The sequence below is a fragment of the Thamnophis elegans genome, chromosome 4 (assembly GCF_009769535.1).
Source record: "Thamnophis elegans isolate rThaEle1 chromosome 4, rThaEle1.pri, whole genome shotgun sequence".
NCBI lineage: Eukaryota > Metazoa > Chordata > Lepidosauria > Squamata > Colubridae > Thamnophis > Thamnophis elegans.
The window spans coordinates 71,738,402-71,764,023 of NC_045544.1; the positions used below are offsets into that span (position 1 = coordinate 71,738,402).

The 25,622-nt window shown below is 36.8% G+C and overlaps 1 protein-coding gene across 2 annotated transcripts; it reads left to right on the forward strand.

The window, feature by feature from the left end:
- The first annotated feature begins 8,046 nt into the window (after positions 1-8,046).
- EFCAB2 (EF-hand calcium binding domain 2) lies at positions 8,047-24,811 on the forward strand. Of its 2 annotated transcripts, none has more exons than XM_032217099.1 (7): positions 8,047-8,104; positions 13,984-14,068; positions 15,886-15,958; positions 20,466-20,545; positions 22,032-22,074; positions 22,159-22,225; positions 24,031-24,811. In XM_032217099.1, exons 1-7 carry the CDS (start codon positions 8,047-8,049, stop codon positions 24,144-24,146), a joined length of 522 nt encoding a protein of 173 aa, XP_032072990.1. In that variant the 3' UTR covers positions 24,147-24,811. The 2 variants fall into 2 exon arrangements, with proteins under 2 accessions (XP_032072990.1, XP_032072991.1); XM_032217100.1 differs by having other exon boundaries at positions 8,047-8,080.
- The last annotated feature ends 811 nt before the right edge of the window (positions 24,812-25,622 follow it).

Consider the following 25,622-nt stretch of genomic DNA (forward strand, 5'->3'; position numbering starts at 1 on the left):
CCTTATCACCTGGCCAGCAATGGCAGCGTGGAACAGGCAGTCCGCTCCACTAAAGCCGCTTTACGACGTTTTGGTTCAAGTCCTTGGGAACAGAAAATAAATCTGTATTTATTGGCCCAGCATTCAACACCATGCCCTTCAATTGGTAAAAGTCCAGCTGAATTATTGATGGGATGGCGACTTCGCACCATTCTGGACAGGTTACACCCACATTATCATGCAAATGCTGCTCCAGAGTATTCAAAACACACTCGTAATCTTGAGATGGGGGAAAAAGTATTCGCAATAAATTACATAGGTGATCCTAAATGGATACTGGGTCAGATAATTCAAATAACTGGCCCATGTTCTTATAGGGTCCAGTTAGATGATGGTCAGCAGAGGCGATGCCACATAGATCAACTTTGGCACTGTAAATCATAGATAACTCAACCTGATAGGCCCCCATCGCCTAATTGTTTGTCCATGCCACAGCAAGCAGAAGACAATCTGGATTCAACGATTCTACAATTCCCGTCTTGTTATCGCAGGAGCCCTTACCTGTTGATCCATGCCTTATAGCAAGGGAGGGGTCTCTGGAAGGTCTGGTCGAGGAGCTGGCAACTTCAGAAGAGATGCGAGAACAAACATCTCCGACAGGACAGAAAGAATTACGGCGCTCGGAGAGGATCTCCTGGAAGCCCGCATACCTCAGAGACTATGTGTGTACAATCTGGGGAGAAGGAGTGCTACATCCTGAGGTCTCGAGAAAGAGATGGGCAAAAGTAATCCATTGACTCCGGTGTGGGTGCAGGCTCACGGAAGCCAGGCAGACTTCCTATTGGTTAATAGTTTGACAGCTAGCATATAAAAGGCTGTGAGTTACGTTCGTTGTTCATTCGTTGTCAGCTACGTTAATAAACGGTTATCATTACATTAGTTGCCTGGCGCTACTTCAGGAGAATATTTACCAGCAGCATTGTGTATGTGAATGATCAGGCATGTACTGTATTGCACAGAATTTATTGAACAGTGAAGTAGTTACTAAATTTTACTGAGTTTACTAAGTTACTACTTACTAAGATTCTTGATAAATGACTATCAGTCTTTGAAAACCTGGTATCACTGGATCATGTTCAACAATTTTGTTGAATTAAAAAGGTTTTTAAATTGGATTTGGAATAAATGTGCAATTAATTGTTACAGTTTTGAATTTTACTGTTACTCTCTTCCTTCCATCATGCAAACTGCCCAGTCACATGACCCCCCCAGTCACACCCAAGCCACACCCACAGAACCGGTAGTAAAAAAAATTGAATTCCACCACTGGGTGGGGGGCACTGAGGATCAGTTTGTAATACCAAGGGGGTGGTGGACTGAAAAAGTTTGGGAACCACTGACCTAGAACAAGCAGTTATGCTTTAGTCTGTTTCCTGATGCACACACCTTCAGTAAACTCTTTCCTCACTCCATCAATTTCATTGTGTCTAAGTGAATCGCCCTGGAATTAAATGAATCTAATAGGAGAGCAGAGTTAGGCTTGGCTACCACATGTCTAGGAATCATATTTTTCATAATCCTTTTCCTCAAATTGCAAGAAAGCTTTTTGCCTGAATATTCTTGGTTATCAATTTTTACTGGAAAAAAATTATCATTTTCGGCCCACAAAACAAGATTTGCTTTATGTATGGTATGTGTCCCATTTACAAAAACTGTTTAAAATATGCAATTCTGGTCTGATCCTCAAGACACATATTGCATTAAAGATGAGCCATTACAATCTCAATAATAACAACAAGAAACTTCTTTTATTTATATGGACAGTAGCCTTTTTCTATTCTCTCTGCTCTGTTTCAATGTTAATCTTATTATTAAAACACAAGAGAATTAATTTCTCTCTATTGATTATTGTTCCAAGTTTTCTAAAAATTTGATTGCTCTTAACCATGTTGATTTCACCAGATGGTATACAAAGAATATTTTACACTGCAGAAATTATGCCTTGATTCTACCCATGCTGAGATAGTGCCAATACTTTGAATACCTGAATATGTGGAAAGTAATCATGGTGTCTACCATTCTGAGAATTGCAAACTCTAGGCATTTTCATCCTGTACTTTTCTAGTTTGTTTTGTTCATTGAATTAACATGAAGTTACTAAATCTTCCTAAAAGTTTCTATGACATAGTATCCCTTCGCTTTCAAATATATTTACTAAAGAATCAATGCAGTCAACTTTGAAGAATCTCCTATAAAGAATGCTATTTCTCTGTTAATGTTCCTTGCTAGGTTTTATTTATTTATGTCCATCATTATCTTCAGGTCTATCTGAAGATCTCATTTTCTGAAATTAATTTTCCCTTGATCTTCTTTAAAAAAATAGTTTTTAATTAAACATTTTTACCTTTAAAAACAGGGGGGGAAACCAACAAATACAGAAAAAATAAGACAAACATAACAATATAAACTAGTTTTATAGCCTTTTATATCGGCATACATGTTTAGCTTTTGTAGTTCTCTATTCTATCTTATCGGTTTTAACATCTACAATATTGTAATGACAGTTGCACTAACAATTGTAATAATATTAATTGTTCATATATATATTATCATAGTAAATTATATATATATATATATATATATATACATACACACACACACACACACACACACACACACACACACATTATGGTCAATACTTTAAGTTTGATAGTAATTAGTAACTTTGATGAATTTTTATTCAATACTAGTTTAGAAAAGAGAAAAAGAGACTTCTATTTTCTGTTTTGGCTTCTATTTTCTAGCCACTTATAAATTCTATTCCATATTTTATATACAATCCTATTCTTCACTTTTTTTAACTTCATAGTCATTTTGTCCATCTCTGCACATTCAAGTACCTTTCTAATTATTGTTTCGTCAGTGGTGTACTGATTTATTTCCAGTTTTGTGTGAAGGCAATCCTACCTGCAGTAAGTATGTGTAGTAATATGTATTGGAATTTTTTGTCCGTTTTTGAGTCTAATATTCCTAATAAGAATGGTTCCGGGTTCAGTTCTATCTTTTGCTCTGTAAGTTCTTCCAGCCATTTCTGAATTTTGCACCAGTATTTCCTTGTGATGAGGCACGTTCACCACATAAGGTAGAATGTTCCAGACTTGTTCCCTTGATCATCTTGATACCTGGATATATTCTCAAAACTTATCCAGGCAATCATAAAATCACTGAATTGAAATGCATCATGGAGATCTAGTCCAATATACCTTCTGTAGAAACCTTATTTTTCAGAGTATAAGACACACTGGTTGATTTCCCCAGGTTTATGATCCTGGGGGATTTCAATCTGCCTTCCATTGGCTCAGAGATCTGAGTCAGCTCGGGAATTCATGGCTTCCATGACGGCTATGGACCTAACTCAGTTAATTTAAGATCCTACCCATAATGGGGGACGCACGCTCGACCTGATTTTTGTCTCTGGGCAGTGGATGAATGATCTAGATTTAGGGGATATTTCTATCCAACCCTTGTCATGGTTGGATCATTTCCTTATCAGGCTTGACTTTCATACTGCTAACCCTCACCGCAGGGAGGCGGAACCAACTAGATGGTTCCGCCCCAGGAGCCTGATGGACTCTGAAAGGTTCCTGATGGAGCTTGGGACTTTTCCTGAATCCCTTGCTCACAACTTGACCAAAGCCCTAGTGGAAGCCTGGGATAGGGCAGCCACTGGGGTTTTGGATTGTGTTGTGCCTTTGCGACCTCTGACCCGGTGTCGATCCCGGGTAGCCCCCTGGTTTACCGAGGAGCTCAGGGAGATGAAACGCCGGAAAAGACGCCTAGAGAGTGGTTGGAGGGCCAGCTGGTCCGAATCTGATCGAACACTAGTAAGAATTCATATTAAATCCTACTTAGTGGCGATAGAAACGGCAAAACGGCAACATTTTTCCACTCTTATCGTGTCCGCAGATAACTGTCCAGCCGCCCTGTTTAGGGTGACCTGCTCCTTACTTAACCAAGGAGCTGGGAAAGACCCCTTGCAGGGTAGGGCTGAAGAATTTGTTCAGTATCTGCAGGATAAAATCGCTCAGATCCGGACAGGCTTAGACTCTGACTGGGCAGATTTGGGCGAGTCTTGTGGAGACCATCTGGGATGGGTTTGATCCTGTGACCCCCGAGGGCATGGACAAAATTATGGGGAGACTCAGTGCTGCCACTTGTGTGCTGGACCCGTGTCCGTCTTGGTTAGTCTCGGCTGCCCGGAAGGTGACATGAGGCTGGCTCCAGACGATTACCAATGCTTCATTGAGAGAGGGGTTCTTTCCCACCACCTTGAAGGAGGCGGTGGTGAGGCCCCTCCTTAAGAAGCCTTCCCTGGACCCAGCTTCTTTAGCCAACTATCGTCCGGTCTCCAACATTCGCTTTGTAGCGAAGGTTGTTGAGAGTGCTGTAGCACGTCAGCTTCCCCAGTCCCTGGATGAAGCTGTCTATCTGGATCCATTTCAGTCGGGTTTCAGGCTCGGATACAGCACGGAGACGGCATTGGTCGTGTTGGTCGATGATCTCTGGCGGGCCCGGGACAGGGGCTGTTCCTCTGTCCTGGTCCTATTAGACCTCTCAGCGGCTTTCAATACCATCGACCATGGTATCCTACTTGGATGACTCAGGGGGTTGGGAGTGGGGGGCACCATTTTACGGTGGTTCTCCTCCTACCTGTCGGATCGGTCACAGTTTGTGTTGACTGGAGGGCAAGGATCGACCCCAAGGCGCGTCACTTGTGGAGTCCCCCAGGGGTCGGTTCTCTCACCCCTCCTGTTCAACATATATATGAAACCACTGGGTGAGATCATCCATGGTTTTGGGGTACGGTATCATCAATATGCTGATGATACCCAACTTTTCATCTCTATCCCAGACCACCCAAACGATGCCCTCAACGTGATGTCCCGATGCCTGGAGGCTGTGCGGATCTGGATGGGGAGGAACAGGCTCAAGCTCAATCCCTCCAAGATGGAGTGAACATCCTTTTGAACATCCAAAAGCCCCGGCGTTATGTCCGCCATAGAGGCTTTTGGACGCCCTGCCGCTGTGTCCACCATAGAGGAAAAACTTCCTTAGACCAACGGAAGACTTTAAAAGCAGAGAGGACCTATGGAAAGCTTCAAAGAATCAATGCTGGATGGAACCAAAGCCGCCCTGCCGTCCCGGCGCTGGAGGCAAAAGCTGCCCTGCCACTATGTCCAAAAACCCCGGCCTGCTGCTATGTCCAAAAGCCCTGCCACTATGTCTGACCCAAACAAAGTCCCAGCCCGCGCGCCAGGAGTGGTGGGTAAAACACACACACACACACATATTACTTACAATAATACAATTACTTACAAATTAATTTTGAATTCCTCCCCCTCCCTCTGACCCACATACCTTTTCCAGCTGTTTCACAGAGGATTTTAACTCTGCTCTTGTCTGCCATGATTAAAATGTAAAGGAAAAAGGCAAGAGCTGCTGAGGTCAGGCTTGGTTAGCTGCTGCAGAGTCTCCAATGGATGACTCAGCTTAACTGTTTAAAAAAAGCCTCTAAAAAAAGTGCCCTCTACAGGAGGAGGCGAGAGAACCATGTGCCTCATCTACATAAGGAATTTTTTGGCTTTTAACCCTTGCTGAACTCTGCTCAAGTGATCATAAAGATAGACTAAATGAGGCATGTGGTTCTCTCGCCTCCTCCTGTAGAGGGCACTTTTTAAAGAGGCTTTTTAAAACAGTTAAGCACTAAGCAGAGTCATCCACTGTGACTCTGGCAGCAACTACCTCAGCCTTTTTCCTTTTAATTTTTTTTTCTTTTCATGATGACAGTGGTGAGGCCCTGCCTCCCCTGACTGCACGTCACTGTTATCTTCCCTGGTGCAACATGAAACATTTTACCATTGTCACTACAGTAAAATGATATGTACGTATTTATTTTATTTATTTATTTAATTTATGCCATGCATTTTGACTAGAGGCAAATCTAGCTGGCTTACAGCAAAATAAAAACAAAAAGATAAAACACTAAACTATTAAGGTAGTAAATATTAACGTTAAAATTAAAAAAGATAGCAAAGAAGCAGCAAGATACACATAGGGTAGAGGTAGAATCTTCTCTCAGTCTACTAACCACCTCCAATATAATATGCTCCCATGGAGCCCTAAGGCAATTGGCAGAGCCAATGTTTTAAGCCCCCATGGAAGACCAAGAGACTGGGTGCAGATATTCTGCTTCTAGAATCTTCCTAAATTGTTGCTGTCCATTTTAAGCGCCTGCTTGCTTTAGGTGGATAGCAAAGCACTGACCTTTCTACAGTTAGATATTCTTGACATGTAATGTATTTTTTACACTATAAGACACTCCAGACCATAAGATGCATCTAGCTTTTGGGGAGGAAAACAAGAAAAAAAATCTGCCTCTGCCTCCCAGCAATTTGCCTCCTTGCAGCAAACAGTCTGATCAGCATCAGCACAGCCTCATTTAGCATGAGCAGCTGATTGGTGGTTGGATCAGCCTCCTGGAATATTGCTGATCAGCTATTCCAGGCTGCGGGGATTGCCATGCCCCCCCTGCCTATTTCCGCCTAAGCATGCCCCATTTTTGGTCTCCATGTGCCCCATTTTTTACCTTCGCACGTGTCGCTTTTGGCCTCCATGAGTCCCATTTTTGGCCCGTTTCAGGCAGCCATAGGTAGCAGCAGCAATCCCTATAGCCAGGACATTTCCACCCACTTTTTTGGGGGGTGGGGAAATGCATCTTAAAGACAGAAAAACACAGTAAATGTTTTTTACTTATCCTTCCCAAGAACAGCCCTCTCTCCCCAATGAAGCAACACTGCTGGAGTTTTGGGGAAGCAATTGCTTAAAGACAAAATATACAAATTGGCTTAAAATGCATTTGCTTGCCACTTTTTCAGAAAATTTATGATTCAAAAGAAAAATATTATAACATGCATATAAATGCACATCATTTTTTCTAATATTCTAAATTCCTAATAAGAGTTGCAAGTACACAGCTGCAACAGCGTATTAAAAATATTTTTCAGCCCTAAAACTCATAATCAGTTCACATAAAACACAAAGGATATGATTTATGAAGACAGCTGTTTTATAAAAGAGTGATTCAAGGCTTAATGTCTCAGCCAATTGTAGTATACTCAATAAACTATGATTAAACAAGTAATAGTTTGGCATCATACCAAAACTTAGCCCAAACTCTAGATTAAACACTATTGCATGTCAAAACAGAAGACATATTTATCTTGGAAGTGTTTATTCCTTTAAAAATTCATGATTCTAAAAAGAATTAAATCCGTAAAAAATTATATGGTTAGATAATGGAAAAGAGGAGAAAAGAGGAGATATAAAAAAGAGGGAATGATAATGTGGAGGGAATATGATGATGATGATGATGATGAATTTGATGTATTATTGTAACTGTATGGATATATAGTTATATTATTAATAGTATTGTGATGAATATTATAACAAATATGTGAATTTTGATTGTTTAAAACCCTGATGCCACACCGTTTGGTGGAAAAGGAAAGTAATATAAATAAAACAAAGAAAACATGAAAAAACCCATTAAAAATTCTCTAGAGAAACGTCTGCACGCTTAACATTTATAAGGCTTACCAAATCAAGGTTTAATCCTTTCCATTTGGTATCTTTTGCCCAGCAAGTTCCTGTTTTTAGTAAATACTTCACACCCTATGCTCTTCATAAGAAGATTCCTAATTTCCAAATTGTAATGCTGTGTATGGTTTTGAGGCAGACTTAGGTGATAGATGGCATCTTCTTTCGGCGGCGTGGTAATAATTACAAAGAGGAGGGAATCTTTGCATTATGTTAAAGAGGAAGCCACACATTTCTGAGAGACACTTAAAAGCACATTGGGAACAAGTTTGCCGCTGGCAAAAACCCAGCAGCGCTCGAGACACTTTGCCTGCAATGAAATTGCACCTCCACTTGAAAGTCCGGAGGCAGGCAGGCACGGAAAGCCGAGAGAGAGCCGAACGTCTCCATGGCGACCGCTAAGAGACCGTCATGGCGACTGAGGAGCGTGAAGGAAGCGCTGCGGGTAAGTACGGGAGTTTAGAGAGTAGCTCCAACATTTCCTCTCTAATTTGTACCTCCAGCCGACTATCTCCTACACTTTTTAAAAAGGCTTTATATATATATATTCTGTAGGACTTTCTTCAGTCTCCCAGTAGAGTCCCGGTTTTCTTTCCCTTCTTTCCTCACACGAATCCTCGGGACAAAACCTCCATCCCTTGTGGGTCTAGAGATAAAATTCTGGATTTCAAAACGCCTTTTTGTTATCAACGATAACAGAGAATTCTAGCAATTCGTGCCCTCCGCAGGCTTCGTTCCTATTTTAAAGCATTCATTGATGTTGGATTATTTGATTTGCTTACTTTGAGAACTGGGAGTGCTGCCCTCAAGATAGTCCAGAGCAACTACTTTCTTAGTTCAGCCTAAGATGGATATATAAAATATGACGTTAACACCACCACCACAAAAAAATTTGGTGCCTAGACTTATTAAAAATCATGTGTGATTCACAATCACTCATCTGTAAAGAACCAAAAGCTGGTCTTGTTGCTGTGACTGTCCTGTGGATTATATTGAGTCAAATGCGACTAACTATATTTTAGTGTAAAATGTAGACTGTAGATATTTTATGCTTCAATTTGCCATGAAAACAACAAGATGTGATGTTTTAATGAACCATCTTTATGTGAATAATGGGTAGGTTTATTTTGCAAACATAGACAGTGCTTTAACATTCTTAGGGCAACCAAGATAGCATGTGCATTTTTTCTCCCAAATCCAAACAAATTGGATAAAGAAAGTGATAAAATTTGAAATGTGTAATTACTTAAAATGTATCAGAAAAGAAAGATTTAACAGATTTATTCACAAATGCAACATTTAAGTATACAAATCCAGGCATGTCTTTAAAATGTTGACCATAGTATTTGTAAATTATAGGATAGGAATGTGTTTACAATATATAGCTGTTGAAATTTCTAGAAAATGTATAGATCTTAAAGACCTTTTTCAAATATTTGCCACTGGTCAGTGACTTCATATCTATCCCGAATATTCATTATAAAGAGTAGCAGTACATAAAAGACATTAGTTTACATGAACAGGATAACTCTATCTGTATACTTTATATGTATTAAAAAGAAAAAAAAATAGTCTTGACGATAACTATTGTGACTGTACTGAACCATGCAGATAACTTCCACAACTTACCGATTTATGCAAAGGATATGTTTTCTTATTGAGCAGTACTAATAGAAAGATAAATGATAATAAGAGAAATTAAATCTTGAGTCATTTTAAAATTGTAATTATAGCTCTTTATTCTATCCCTCATAAAACAATACTACCTTGATTCTTCATCATTTTTGTCATTTTCTTGTGGATAACCTCTAGTTTAACAATATCCTTACTAAAATGAAGCATAAACAAGACATGATTTTCAGAGACATGATTTTCTATGTTGAATGCCATAGTCTAAAGTATAGGTAGTCCTCAACTTACAACAGTTTATTTAGGATCACTTAAAGTTACAATGGTACTGAAAAAAGTGAATTACTGTATGACCATTTTTTACCGTTACAACCTTTGTAGCATTCCCCAAAATTGTGTCATCAAAATTTAAATGCTTGGCAACTGATTCATGCTTATGACCATTGCTGTATCCCAAGGTCATTTGATTATCTTTTGCAACCTTTTACAAGCAAAGTCAATGGGGAAGCCCGATTCACATAACTAAATTACTAAACCTATCAGCTACAGTGATTCACTTAACCACTGTGACAAGAAAGGTCCTAGAATGGGGCAAAACTTACTTAACAAATGTCGCACTAACAACATAAATTTTGGGCTCAATTATGGTAATAAATTGAGGACTACCTGGATACTATGCTCCTGTTACAATAGCCTAATAAACAGCCACATCACACTCCTGATTCAGATACTAAGACAGAAGACTTTTACTATTTTAGTTAGAACGCTTTTTAATAGTGTTATCTAGGGAACATACATCTTGTCTACTAAAATATGATAGTACACTGTCATATTGTTTGCTAATATCAAAATATGTTTCTAATACTCCAGTAATGTATACACTATAGGTAGTCCACACCTTATGACCACAATTGAGCTCAACATTTCTGTTGCTAAGCAAGATAGTTGTTAAGTGGGTTGTGCCCCATTTTATGATGTTTTTGCCACAGTTAAGCGAATCTGGCTTCCATTGACTTTGCTTGTCTGAAACTAGCTGAGAAGGTTATAAATGGTGATCACATAACCCCAGGACAGCGTGACTGTTATAAATACATGCCAGTTGCCAAGTATCCAACTTTTAATTATGGAACTGTGGGGATGTTATAATCATTGTAAGTGTACAAACCAGCCTTAAGTCACTTTTTTCCTTGCTGTTGTAATTTCAAACTGTCACTAAACAAATAGTTGCGAGTTAAGGACTACCTGTAATATCCTTATCCCCAAAAAGGTGCGCTTGCATGTTTTATTCCAGATAACACCTACTATTATAACAGTAATATGTCCTTTTCTTGAGATGTTGAACTCAGTGTCTTAATACATTGCACAATAACAGTCAACATATTACTAATAATTACTCTTCAGGGATTTTTAATCTACCTAAGGCATTGCAAGATCCTGTGGGATCTATTATGTTATCATATATCATTTATTTTCTTTGGTATGCACCTCTATGTGTCTGTGGTTATACTAACACAAATGCAGATATTCCACTAAGTCTGTCATAGTAGTATACAATAAAAAGAAAAAATAATAATAAAGAACTTATTCAACTGTTCTGCAACCTCCTTATCCTCTTTGTTACTTCTTTAATTTTCTTATTCAATTACTTCCTGGAAGATTTCCTCATTCTTATGGTTTTATTGTCAGTTTAATTTTGTTCTGTTCTGTTATTCAAAAGTCTTTTTTTGCATCACATTTGTTTTAGCAGGTTTTAGAAACCTAAAAAAACCCCTTCTTTTTAGTAATAGTAATGTTCTCACAATGTGACTTGATTTGGTGCTTGTCTCTTTGAAAGTATAAGAAAGCTGTGTTTTCTCTTTGACTCACTGGGTTTGCAAACATTTAAAGCTATCTATTTATCCCATTGCCAGGAACTCTTGCCTCTCCTGGTCTTCTAGACTTAGGACAGCAATTATTCTTCTCTAAGCTTAAAACTAACTGCATTGTTCCTAATGCTTTTTAAAAATTGTTTTCTAATTATTAACAAAAGAAAAGATAAAAGAGCAAAACACAGTGATAATAGTGATGGAAATAAATATGTTGACAAAGAAAACAAAAAGGAACACATAAAATGTTTTAATAAAAAAATGAAGAAATGCAACAAAGGAACAAAAACATAATATGATGTCATTATAATAAAGAGATACAATTCTATATATACTTGTCTAATGTAAATATTCAAATATGTATATATTTCCAATACATTTATATGATAATCTTTTAAAAAACAACAGCAACAAACCTACTGTATTCTATATAAATAAGTCCCATATTACATTATACTTCTCTATGTCGATAAGCAATCCATCATAAGTGGAAAATGTGGTCAGATCTGAACTAGATTACTATTTATTTCTTTTTTGTGTAGATAAGAGGATTTTTGTTACTGGGATCAACAGTATAAAACTGATGGAATAAGGTTCCTTGTATTCACCTATTGGTCAACTAGTGGGATCACTAATTGATTGATAGTGTTCTCAATATTTCAAAGTCAGCAGAAAAATAAAGATAATCACAAGTCAGGCTTCTATTTGCTTGTGAAGAATTAGGGAACAAAAATATTGTAGAACTGCTGTAGAACTGTTGTATAAGAAATCTCACTATTCACAATGCTGGTGTAAATTTATCCCTTCCTGATTCGCACTACATTTGTCCATATTCAATATTCATATGTATTCAATAGTGGTTTTGAATAAACCCCAGATATTCTAGAGAGATTTGATTCCCATGTGTATACATATTTATGTAGCTGTGTGGGTATACACACATATACAAACTTTGTAGGGTGTCCACTAATTAAAGCAAATATGACTGTTACATTACATTGTCCTCTGTAACTGTTCCTTTGTTCATAAACATCCTAAACAATCAGGTAGACATCACACATACTTTCATTTAATATTATAGTCACTGTTTCCAATTGGTTCTATAAATTAAGCAGTAGTCTAGAAGTAGTTTATCTTCTTAATCCCTACACTTCTGCTCTAAGAAGTTCCTTGATAAACTGCTTTAGGATACAATGGGCTGTATCTAGAAATTTTACCTGTTTTTTGTGATCCTACAATAGCTAGTTTTATTGAGGAAAACAGTCTACATTGGTTCTAGGCTCAATGAAATAAAATAGATTTGATCACAATTTACTTGTCCAATTGATCTACCTGGGTTTAGTCTAAATATGGATCAAATCTCCAGACAGGTTTCCCACTTCACCCTGAAATACACGATATGGAGTATAGTCATGGTGGAGCTCACAACTGTGAATCTATTTTAGGAATTTCTATGCCAGCAGTTTAATTTAAAATATTATGTATATAAAAACACATTCACACAGGCATGTCAATCTTTTCTTTTTCAGGGTAAACAACTTTTTTTAGAACATCACAAATAAGTTAGAAAGAGTATGGCAAAGAAACAAAAAAAATCAAAAATTGTGTAGCAAAAAAGAGACAACATAAAGGCTAAGAAGGAAATAAAAAGACCAGAACACATCCTCTCCAGCAGCTAACACCCTGATAAGCAGGGATCAACACCAGATAAATCAAACAGAAAACAATGTCCCAATGAAGAAACTACCAAGGAGAAAACTATGCACCCAGCAACAGTGGCAGAGCAAGCTACTGTACATTGTAATGTTCCCGTGGTTTGTCCATGAGGCCAATATGGTGAAAAGACAGGACACGATCTTTCTCGGGATGGAGCGACCCAGATTGGGGGTCTGAGAGCCCCTTTTATTGAGATAGGACAAAGGCAGGAGGAGCAAATCAGTAATCAGCATGTGATTTAAAAACAGCCTGTAAAACTACAATTTCTAATCTACTGCTCAGGGAAGTTCTGTCTATATATGGTCATATCCTGGGGTCATTGGGTAAGGCATATCTAGAATGAACCTCAGGATGTTATGTTATGAACTATCAGGATGTTATGGAGTTTTAGGAGTTTGTTTTCTCCTGTGTGGTTCAGCGTGGCTCTGCATGCCCCCTTATGCACTGGGCCATGGGTGACCCACACCTACACAAGGAACTATATTACAACAGTACATAAACAAGGAACAAACACCTATTTATACATACTGGTGATATTACCTAGCTGAAATGTCTGCAAACAAATAACCAAGCTCAGAGAGCACCTGCCTCCATAATTCAACCCTGAGTAACCTATGTTCTAATCTATTGGAATTTAGGTACTGGCCAACAACGATTATCAACCTTCAAGAGTATATGCATATTTATTTACATTACTAATCCATACACCTCTAGCATCACCCATCTTTTATCCATAAACATCCTAAACAATCAGGAAGACATCACACATTATCTTACTCCTTGCTTGATGCCAAACTATTCTCAAAGCATTCAGTTTATTCTGGTACAGCCTCTATTTCCATCAAAGGGTTCTTTTACTGCATTCAGCATATGATTAATGCACCAAGATTGAGGGATGACATTCACATCCAGAATTGATGAAAAAGAGAAAATTGGGACAGTGACAGTCAGACTGACAGTGAAAACAGAATGAAGGCAATCAATTATGTCCCATTTATTTCTATACCTATATTATGCCTAACAACCAAGCTAACTCTGGAAAGCTCAAAATGTTTGTTATGCTGTTTCTAATGAACACTTTACTGCTAATTTTGACAAAAAGTATACTATGATTGATTTTTAATTCCTTGCTTTATAGAATCTGCAGTAGCAGAAATCCAAAAGAAGATCACCGAAGCCTTTGAAGTGTTTGACCACGAGTGTAATAAAACTGTGGATGTCAGGTTTGGAAAATCTCATCTGTTAAGAATTAATAGCCCTAGTGATAAAGTAATGTGGGTTAGTAAAGGCAATTATTTTAAAGAGAAATGTGCAACATTTTGATTGGTTTTAGATTAATTAAGTTAGCCCCAATGTGGTTGGTTGTCTATTGCAGAATGGAAACTTCCCAGAAATCAGGAATCTGAGATCAGAATGGTTTGGCTGAATGCATAAGAGAAGAAGTTAATGTTAAGCACAAATCAGAGATTGGGAAACATCTGCATTTACCATATAAATGGCAAATGGAGAAGGGAGGGAAGTTCTGTTCTCTTTGTTATGGAGGAAAAGCCTGAAGTGTGAAAATTTAGGTTTGACAAAAATTAACAGAGGATAAGTTCTAGTTTGGTTTGCTTACTATAGTTACCAGATTTCTGTTGAGCTTTTCTTCCTACAGTTGGTTTCTTATAACCCCTTTGCCTTGTTTGTTTTGTTTGTTTTATTGCCACAACCCTTTTGTTTCTTAACCACTATTCATTGTGGCAAAGTTTATTGCTAAGCTGGATATTTTGCTGGGATTTATTAAGAAAATGAGTAAACTGTTTTAGTGCTGGACTGTTTGTATTTTTGAAAGCCAATTATTGGCTGTACCTTTGTGTGTGTGAGAGAGTGTGTGTGTGTGTGTGTGTGTGTGTGAGAGAGAGAGAGAGAGAGAGAGAGCGCACACACACACACACACTCTATCTTTTTTGTTTGTGACTTACCATGTTTTTGGACCACTAATGTTCCACTCACATTTCCTGGCAAATGAGTAAATGTCAGTGCTCCCTTTCCATTCAATAAGAAAAATGATAGCAGCTTAATCCTGCCTTCTCCAACCTGGTGTCCCCTGGATGCATGGATTTTACTCAAAGAATTCTCTGAGGTGATCATTGCTGAGAATACTGGGAGTTAAAATTTACATGTCTGGAGGTACCAAAGTAGAGGAAGGCTAGCCTACCACAGCCATAAATACCAAGATTGAGTTATTCTGTAGTATCTAAATTTGGGGTAGGTGATTGTTAGGCCCAAGTCTAAATGACACAATGAAATCCAACCAAGCCCAGTGCTTTATTTATTTACAAATAATGGACATAATCTTACTAAACTAAAGCTATAACCTTCTAACCTACTAGATATATCCCAACAAAATTATAGGGTGTGGCTACTCTGATCCTCTTCTCCCCTCCCACCTCCTACTCAGGACTGTGTAATCTCTTAATAGTCAGTTTTTTAATCCTATCTCTGATAGGATTTACTGCTTCCTCTTTGGGAAAGCTCTATTTTGCTAAAAGTCCTCTCCACTGATTCTCCAGATGTATGTACTATCACAGTGATGAGGTAAAACTAGAATAGGCCAGTTAGTGTAAATCCATTTAGAAAGTGAATAACTTTAGGACATTCTAATGATTTGTTATGAGAGGAATTTAAATTCAATACTGCAGAACTATATTTCAATTAAGTAGACATTCAGTTTATGTTCAAATGCGCCCTTAAAGATTCATCACATTCTTTTGCTCAGGTCCTGTGAATTAATTGTATTTGGAGACAGAAAGAATAATTAACATTTTTATGTTAGTACTGGAATATCTTAAAAGCAATATAATTGTTATACATTTTACTAAATCTATAAGCCAACCTACTTCACTAAAGACATGGCAACTAAATTCCCTCTATCTGTTGCTTCAGTGGTTATGAATTTATGAACTAGGCATACTTGATGGGGAGGCAATTGAATAAAATAAATCAGAATTAGAGATTTGCATGACTTGTGTATTTAATATCAGATGTTCTCCTTTTTCAGAGAGATTGGCACTATCATTAGGTCATTAGGCTGTTGTCCCAATGAGGCGGATCTCCATGATATGCTTGCAGAGGTAGTGTTACATAATTTTAAAGTTCTGTTACTTAAAGATGTTGCGTGTAAATCTGATCTCTTTTCCTAAATCAATAAGGATTAGAAATGCAATATCGAGGAATTTCACTGAGCAAATGAAATATCTTGCTAATCTTGTAATAATAGCTAGAGGTCCTATAATAATAGCTAGAGGCTAAAATTATGTTAAATTCATATAGAATAGTGAGGGACCACTAGTGTAGTACTAAGCCTGAAGAGTGAAAGTATAAGTAAACAGATGTAGGCCACCCTATTTTATTATAGTGTTGGAATTTTCAATATTGGTTAGTATCAAGTTAAGATAGCTTCTTTTATACCCTCTTCCATCCACTAAAAGAGAAAGTTTTAGAGAGCCAAGGTGGCGCAGTGGTTAGGGTGCAGTATTGCAGCCACTTCAGCTGACTGCTAGTTCTGCAGTTCGGCGGTTCAAATCTCACTGGCTCAGGGTTGACTCAGCCTTCCATCCTTCCGAGGTGGGTAAAATGAGGACCCAGATTGTGGGGGCAATATGCCAACTCTGTAAACCGCTTAGAGAGGGCTGAAAGCCCTATGAAGCGGTATATAAGTCTAGAAAAAAAAAGTTGTCTGCAAGACAAGTCAGAAATATGATAGAAAACTCATTAATGGCAAAGTCTGTCTCCCAACAGATGGTATAAAAGTCTTCTATGATTGTATGTTTCTGAAACATTTGCAATTTGGTTTTGGAAAGCCTCTTCCATATCTTCTGTTTGGGTTTCTTTTTGTTTCTAAAACTTAGATGCTTTAAACATGCCATATTCATTCATTTTGATATCTGTGCAGGAATTGATAGTTTTAATGTACAATGCAACTGTTTCTCCTCTACAATATTGCTTCTGTTTCTTTCAAGCAAGCTGTATCCTTCAATTGTTGTATTCCAGATCTGGTAAACTTTCCATCCAGGTCTTCATTATATCTGTTAGATCGTACTGTATTTACTTCTCTGTACTAACAATTAAAATTCAGCTTGTTTACTTTTCTTACTCTGAGCATAAGGATATAGTTACAGAAGGCTATGTACTTTGTGAAAAGGGATATTTTTCCCCCCACAGTGTTTTTTTAATAGCTTTCTTTCAGTACACCCACTTTCTAAATTGTACAAGTTTTTTATCTGAGATCTGTACTTCAGGAGATTTATTTCTGTCCCTGAAGGATTCCACTTAAAGCCTTCCCAATCAAATTCTCCATGCTTTCACCAAACACATTTTATCATACCTTGTGAGATGTAATCCAATCATGCATGGATGGTTTATAATTCCAGTTGTCCATCATTTACATAATATATTTCATGGTTTCAGAAAGAAGATATTTCCTGTTTTGGATACTAAATATTGATTTTTAATACAGTCTCTTTTTTTCAGTCTTCTTGTTTTATGACCTGAAAGGATGGACACCACCTCCCTTAAATCTCCTTCTAAGATTTTAAGAGTCTTTGAGATAGGTAGTCCTCACTTAGCAACCATAATTGGGACTAGCAACTTCATTGCTAAGCACCACATTTGTTAAATGGAAAATCATGTGACTGTGATAGACTTACATCACTTTCTATTCAGTCATTAAGCGAGTCACTATAGTCATTAAGTGTAACATCACACAATCATGACCTATGGTTTTACTTCAGCATTCTCTATTAACTCTGTCACAAGCAGATTGGGAAGCATGCAAATGTCATTCATGTAACAAGGGGTTCCTGCAATGTTCATAAATGTGAGGAGTGATTGCAAAGCTGTTTTTTTATACCATCATAAATTCAAATGGTTGCTAAATGAGGCAATCAGTAAGCAAAACTACATATAAATGTGTCAGCTACAATTACTGTAGCATTATTTGTCCCCATATACAGGTAGTCCTTGACTTACAACAGTTCATTAAGTGACCAAAGTGAATGGTCTGAAAAATGTGACTTATGTGGCGTTTTTCACAGATGATCTTTAAAGCATCCCCAAGATCATTTGATGAAAATTCAGATGCTTAGTACAGTGGAACCTCGGATTACAAACACTTCTGACCATGATTAAATTGGGTGCCAACCAAAAAGTCCTCTAAAAGTTTCACTCTGTTCACGAACATATACTCGGGTGGTGATCAGTCACAGCCGCTGCGATTTTCCCTTCCACACCTTTTTTTGTGTGTGTCCATATGCGTGGTCAGTCTTGCTTCCAGTCACGACCAAATTGGGTGCTGACTGAAGTCCTGGAACGGATTACGGTTGTGACTGGAGGTTCCAGACGTTGCTGTGTCTCAAGGTCATATGATCACCTTTTGTGATCTTCTGACTAGCCAAGTCAATGGGGAAAGCCAGATTCACTTAACAAGTGTTACTAATTTAACAACTGTCGTGATTCATTTAACAATTGTGGCAAGAAAAGTCATAAAGTGGGGCAACACTCACTTAACAAATTTCTCACTTAGCAACCTAAGTTTTGGGCTCAATTGTGGTTGTAAGTTGAGGACTACCTACATAGCACTGCATTAATAAATGTTACTCTAAAAATCATAGTATTTTTGTTTATGTTTTGCTTTGTTTTAATGGAAAAATATTTTGCATAAAAATAATTTTACTACTAGAGGACAATGTTGCATAAATGTATTCTTACAACATTCTTTCTCCATGTATGGCTGTAATAATAGATAATTAGAAGATCCTAAAACCATTTTTTTTTTAAAAAATGCTCATTTTTAATCTGGAGAAGCTTGTTTTGATGTTTGGCTACTTTTCTATCTCTCAGCCCTTTCAGATCAAGAAACTAAATATACTAGATAAAAGAAAGAATTATATCTTTCAACCCATCTAGAAAACATTCTTTTCTTTCTTCCCCACCTTTAATTGGTCATCAGTACTGCTGATTTGCCTATCACGTTCCCAAATCATAAGTCTTTATGAGACCATATGAGACTTAACCTTTACTTTATCTGCTTCCATTATCTCATTGCTTAGCAATAAAGCAGATCTCTTTATTTAAATTCCCATTCACAACCTTTTAAAAACAAATGCAACTTTTAAAAAAAGTTTAAAGGGAGATACCAAGAATGAATGTAGAGAAGGGGGGTGGGGAATGTAATGTAGTGTGCCTTTTGTGTAGCAGTAGAACAACAGAAATGATACAGAGAGATAATGAACCCTAGGGGTAACTTTTTTGATGGAGGTTGCAAATCTGTAATTATACTTATCAGAATACATTTAGTTTAGATCTCTAATGACAACCTCAGGCATTCTGCTACTCCTGTTTGTGCAATAGCTGACTCAAGCTTTCATAAACCAACCTCCCTGCTGCATTGATAGGATAGATAACTAACTTTTTTTAATTATCTTTTTTTTTACTGTGAGCACACTGGCTCACATTAAAAATGAAATTATGTTGCATGCTCTAAAGAGAAAGTGTATATTTACCCAAACACATACATAACACACATGTACACATGCTATATACCTGCATAAATAAATATATACCTGCAAACACGCACACACACACACATGTACATCCATATATTAATCACTGTCTATTTTGAATAAATAGCGGAAAGAGGAAACTTGAGAGCTCACAAGGAACAAAACTCATCACGTCATGATCATGTCTGTGTAGCTAGAAATATATGTCCTTTGCATACACATGTAATATTTTGCATATTGAACATGTAGATGAGAAGAACACAGTCATGTTTAATTGATTGGTGAGGAAATAAAGATGAGGTCTGATTTGGCAAATCTTTTTTTTCTCTGTTAGGTTACATGAAAGGTATCACTCTCCACAATATTAGTTAATGGATGATTCTTAGCATTCCTACAGAGAACAAGGTTGTTCTTTTTCTATTTCATATTGTTGAAAGAAATGTCCTTCTGGGTTCAGCTCCAAGTGGGGAAGAAGACACTGGAGACATGGAGGCTGCTTGGAAAGATGGTTTATTGTTGGACAGGGCCACATGGCTTGAGCCCTGACCAGAAAAGGTGATCACATGTTTCAATGTAGGTGAAGAAGAGAAGGGCTGAGGAAGGGGCTTGCTAGGCTTTTTATACCCTGTTTAGTCCCACCTCTCTGTTTCCTGTTCCTGTGTAAGAAATGTATTCTGACTGGTTATCAAACTCCCATGGTGCCATGCAGGGGCTACTCTCTAGGCTGTGATGAGTTCTCAGATGCCTTGTGGTCAGTTGAGTAATATCCCTTCCCCCTACAGCTGCAGTGAGGAGAAGTCTTTATTATGTAAAGTGGGCTAGCCGGGCCATCTTAATGGCCCATTAGCTGGGGATGGGCAGAAAGCTATAGGCAACTATTCTGTCTTTTAAAACATGTTTCTTTTAACATCCAGAGAAATATTCTGCCTTTTCAATATTTCCTAGGATATTTCATTTTTCTGGGAGAGGGCTGGATGATAACTTCCCACAATATATTATAGTCTAATTTAAGATGGTGTAATTTCAGATTAGTTTCTGATTCATTTTCCAATAAATCATCATTTATGATATTTTTTAGGTAGAAGAAGAAGAACCAACTGGATTTATTCGTTTGGAAAAATTTCTTCCTATGATGACTAGAGTATTAATGGAAAGAAGGTAACAAACAGAAAGGATTTCAGTTTGTGAAACTTGGTTATGCATATATGAGAGATTTTTATCCAATTTAAAGAACAAACTTCTCTGTGATAAAATAAACTTAAAATATTTTTAGCAACCATGAAATGGGTTTGGGTTTATTACAGTATCAGTACTGTTAAGTTGGCTATACTTTGTTCAAAATACATGGTAATCCCTTCAGTCAGGAGAGAAATCTGTGGTCCTCCATATATGGCTAAACCATTAACAGCAATACCACCCAATATTCTCAGTAATGCAGATATTGAGAGTTATACTTCAATAACCTCAGGAGGTCATACATACAATACAATACAACAGCAGACTTGGAAGGGACCTTGGAGGTCTTATAGTCCAACCCCCTGCCTAGGCAGGAAACCCTATACTGTTTCAGACAAATGGCTATCCAACATCTTCTTAAAGACTTCCAGTGTTGGGGCATTCACAATTTCTGGAGGCAAGCTGTTCCACTGATTAATTGTTGTAACTGTCAGGAAATTTCTCCTCAGTTCTAAGTTGCTTCTCTCCTTGATTAGTTTCCACCCATTGCTTCTTGTTCTACCCTCAGGTGCCTTGAAAAATAGTTTGACTCCCTCTTCTTTGTGGCAACCCCTGAGATATTGGAACATTGCTATCATGTCTCCCCTAGTCCTTCTTTCTATTAAACTAGACATACCCAGTTCCTGCAACCGTTCTTCATATGTTTTAGTCTCCAGTCCCCTAATCATCTTTGTTGCTCTTCTCTGCACTTTTTCTAGAGTCTCCACATCTTTTCTAAATCGTGGTGACCAAAACTGAACGCAGTATTCCAAGTGTGGCCTTACCAAGGCATTATAAAGTGGTATTAACACTTCACGTGATCTTGATTCTATCCCTCTGTTTATGCACCCTAGAACTATGTTGGCTTTTTTGGCAGCTGCTGCACACTGCTGGCTCATATTTAAATGGTTGTCCACTAGGACTCCAAGATCCCTTTCACAGTTATTACTGTTGAGCAAGGTACCACCTATACTGTACCTGTGCATTTCATCATTTATTGCAGAGGTTACCTGCTGTATTAGATATGGCAAATAGTTTTTTCATTTTACTAGAAATGTCTTGTCAGATTACCACAAGATTCACAATATTTATTTTCTAAAGTAGGCATTTATTGAAATTGTTCTTGTGGATTATTTCAAGTTTTTAGTTTTATTTATTTTTATTTTATTATTATTATTTTATGGTGAATATTTTACTTTGCTCAGGTAAATCTCAAATAAATTACCAATTAGGTAAACTGTCAAGAATTGATCTAGATTTGCAGCAGGATAGAAATCAAATAAGTAAAACTGATTTCACAAACAAATTTGCCAGCTTTTTAAAGTTTTAAGCTTTAAAATTTATGGTAAAAAGAGCTGCAAGGCTGTTTCAAAGTAGCAGTCAGATCATAGATACACATATAACTATTTTATTAACTGTATTATTTTAGATACCGTCCAATTCCAGAAGATGTTCTTTTACGTGCTTTTGAGGTTTGTATCAATCCATATATGGGGGAATTTCTTAAACTTCAAGGCAATAAGAATAAAATTTACATTTAGTGTTCCATTTTATAGGTTTTGGATCAGAATAAATCTGGACATCTAGCTAAAGATGATTTGGTAAAGTATATGACTGAAGAAGGTAAAACTTTAGCAAAATATTTACTAAAACTAATTTTATTTGCTTAGGAAAAAATATTTGTACTCTGCATATGAATTTGAGTGTATCTGTGTGACACAGAATACAGGTAGTCCTCAACATACCACTGTAATTGACCCTGTCCATCACAGTTATATGTCCTAATGGCTTCAAAACCAATTGTATGACATTTTTTCTGGCAGCTGTTTTTGTGGAAAATTTGCTTAACAACTGCCACCATAATAGTTCTTAAGCAAATCTGCAAACCATTAAGCAAACCAAGGGTTCGCCATGGGCACAGTTTTGCCAAAAACAAGAAGTGTCGTTTTCAGCAAAACTGTTGTAAAACACAGTTGCTGGCCAACAGCTGTAACTGCGACTGCAATGTTTATCACCAGGTGATAAATCCCCCTTTTCAGGTGTTTTGGAACTTCAAACATTTGCTAAGCCACCAGTCATAAGATGAGGACTACCTGTATGAAGATAAGCTTACCATAGGCCTTAGAATGGAAGAAAGGCAACCTGGAGGTTGAATATGATGCTATTCACAATCCTGTGGAAGTACCTGGAATTCTACAAATGTATATTGCTCCTGTTCACAAAAAAGTATACCCATCCCTATCTGAAGAATAAAATCCAACCTCATAAAACAGTGCTTATGCCTTCCCATTATCAATCCAGAGGCATATTCAGTAAGTTCCACATTGATTCAAATTTGTGTGCCTTACTAAAAAAAAAGTATTAATATAAAAAAAGAAAACCATAAATGTCAATGCATTTCAAGTTGTATAAAATCATTGAGCTTAGGAAAATAATTACAGCACATTATATAATATATAAAAAAGGAAAAGGAAAAAATATTATATATATGAAAACGTGAAATCACAGCTGCCAGTTCTTTAGTTGGCGTTGGCCTTCATTTTCATCAAATTCTTCCCAAGTACTAGGATGACATAATGTATTGGCGTAGTACATGTCCACAACTAAATAGTGTGGCCATTTATAATTGACAGATGAATTTTGTCAATGCGTAGATTGCGTGCCATCCAATGCGTGCCATCCAAGATCCACCACTGCTGGTTTATGCCATAATCATTCAACTTTGAATTTCAGATCTCAACTTCTCCATTCTTTGGCTTCTGTTCTATCTCCTGACAAAGCGGGTGCAATGGCTCAGTGGTTAAAAACGCTGAAATTGTCAGCTAGACAGCCCGGGTTCATGACCTGGCTGACCCTTAGATTTCTTTCTTTCTCTTCAGAAAATCTCATCAACTATTTTACAGTGTCTCCCCATTGCCACCTTTGATGAATTGATGAGATTAATAAAAAAAAAAGCAATTTTCATCCATTACTGAACTTTCAGCAAATCTGAAATGCCAATGAAACTTCAAAATATATTATGTTGGGGTGGAAATTAGCATTTTGATGATTAACAATTTGGCAAAGAAAACAGAAGCAAGAATATGTTACAACATATTACAATATAGCTAATATTTTGTAGACAATTTGCAATGTAAGAATTTTGGTAGAATGCTTTTGCAGATTCTAAAATATCTAATACTTGCTGGTTGGAATTTTATCATAATCATTTATATGTTACGTGTTAAACATTTTAAATTTGAATTTAATTATGTTATATGAAACGGGTAGTGTCAGTATAGGATTCTCAGTAACAATTTCCCCCCTCCCCCTAAAATTCAGATTTATGTTTACCGCTTTTGAAATAGTTTGAAAACCCTAAAATACCAATAATTTAGAAGGTTTATGTAGTAGAAACACTACAGGCAATTGTTGTTTTTTGGCTGCAGGTGAGCCTTTTACACAGGAAGAAATGGAAGAAATGCTTTCAGCAGCAGTAGATCCAGAAACAAATACTGTTCGCTACAAGGATTATATTTCAATGATGGTTGTGGATGAAAACTAAGGATGTTGTTTAATTTGTGGGTCTGAATTTATTGTTTTTACATTAACTTCATTGTAGTTACTGTATTTGCTTTTGGGCACAAGCATAATAATAATAATTACACTGAAATTTATGAAAATACTATATTGTTTATTTTGTGAAAGACCAACATTCCTAAATATCTTAAAGTGTCAATCTGATTATATAACTGAAAATAGTAGAATTCAAAATTTGCAAATAAAATACTAATTGGGCAATCTTCATGACAATTCACAGGAAAGTTGCATTGAATTTAATAGGATTATTAGAAAAATGTACAAGAAAAATGTGCAAGATTGCAATCTAAGGCTGAAATAATGGGTTTACTGAAGAATAGGCTCTGTTGAATATGCTTACTGAAAAATAAGCATAACTTATTTTCAAGAAAGAAAGCATAGGATTATAATGTACACTGCATAAAATAATGTAATTATAGTACTGAACAGGAAAACAGTTTAAATTAATGAAATAACTCAAACAAAAATAAGAAATAATAGAAGTTCCAAATGTAGTAAAAACAAAGAAATGTTACAGTTGTGCTGAATTTAGAACAAACCTCTCAAAACATTAAATGTTGATGTTCAGGCTTCATTCAAGAATGGTTAATAAGCAAACTCAAAACTTTTTTCATGTTAAAACTTGATATCTGTGCTGGGGAGAGTAGAGGTGCTTCTGCTATTGAAAAGAGTTTCTGGAACTAAAAGCAGATGTCCTCACTGAGCACACCTTTCACCTTTGTTCCAATAAAAGGAATTTATTGACTTTCAGCTATGTGGCGATTTCTCTGTTTTTTCTGTGTGTGTTCATTTGGGGGGAGTGTTTTCCATTTAAATATATTCACATGATTTAATTGTGTTTATCTTGAAGATATCGTCAAAGATTTCAAAGATCATGTTTTTTTTTGTTGATATCCTTTAATATTTATCTAGGAAAAGGGTCTAGGGGCCTTATTCCAGAGTTCGCTCTATTCTTTTTTTAAACTTTCACACAGATGCACATGTATAAACTTGCAAATAAATATCTTCCCAAAAGTTAACAATCTAAAGACATAGTTACAGTAAGTTATTTGATATAAGAAAGATTGTATATGATCATGTATATAGATAATTTAAAAGAAAAGGATAGGGCAAATGACACAGTGTATAATATTAAATCAGCTAATGTTAAAAATAATGAAAGAACTTTTGACATACTTAGAAAGTTTTTCTTTCCTCACCAGTATCCCTTATCATTCAACATATCAACCAATAATCAGCTATCCTGACTCCATTTCTTTTTCCTATACTATCAGCAATAGTTGATTGTTTCTTTGGTCTCTTGGGCCTGAATGAGCTTTTATTCTTTCATGGAACTTAAAACTCTGTGTCAAATTTCTGTTGGTGAAAACTCTTAAGAAAGTTTAAACATTCCATAATATTGACTGAATTCCCTGAAGGGGGTATTAACTCTCGAACACAT

Bases quoted from the DNA above. Each gene is read 5' to 3' on its own strand.
- EFCAB2 (XM_032217099.1), top strand. From the start codon at position 8,047: ATGGCGACTGAGGAGCGTGAAGGAAGCGCTGCGGGTAAGTACGGGAGT. The intron at 14,069-15,885 runs GTTTGGAAAATC...CTCCTTTTTCAG, and splicing joins AATAAAACTGTGGATGTCAG to AGAGATTGGCACTATCATTA. The intron at 22,226-24,030 runs GTAAAACTTTAG...TTTTGGCTGCAG, and splicing joins AAAGTATATGACTGAAGAAG to GTGAGCCTTTTACACAGGAA.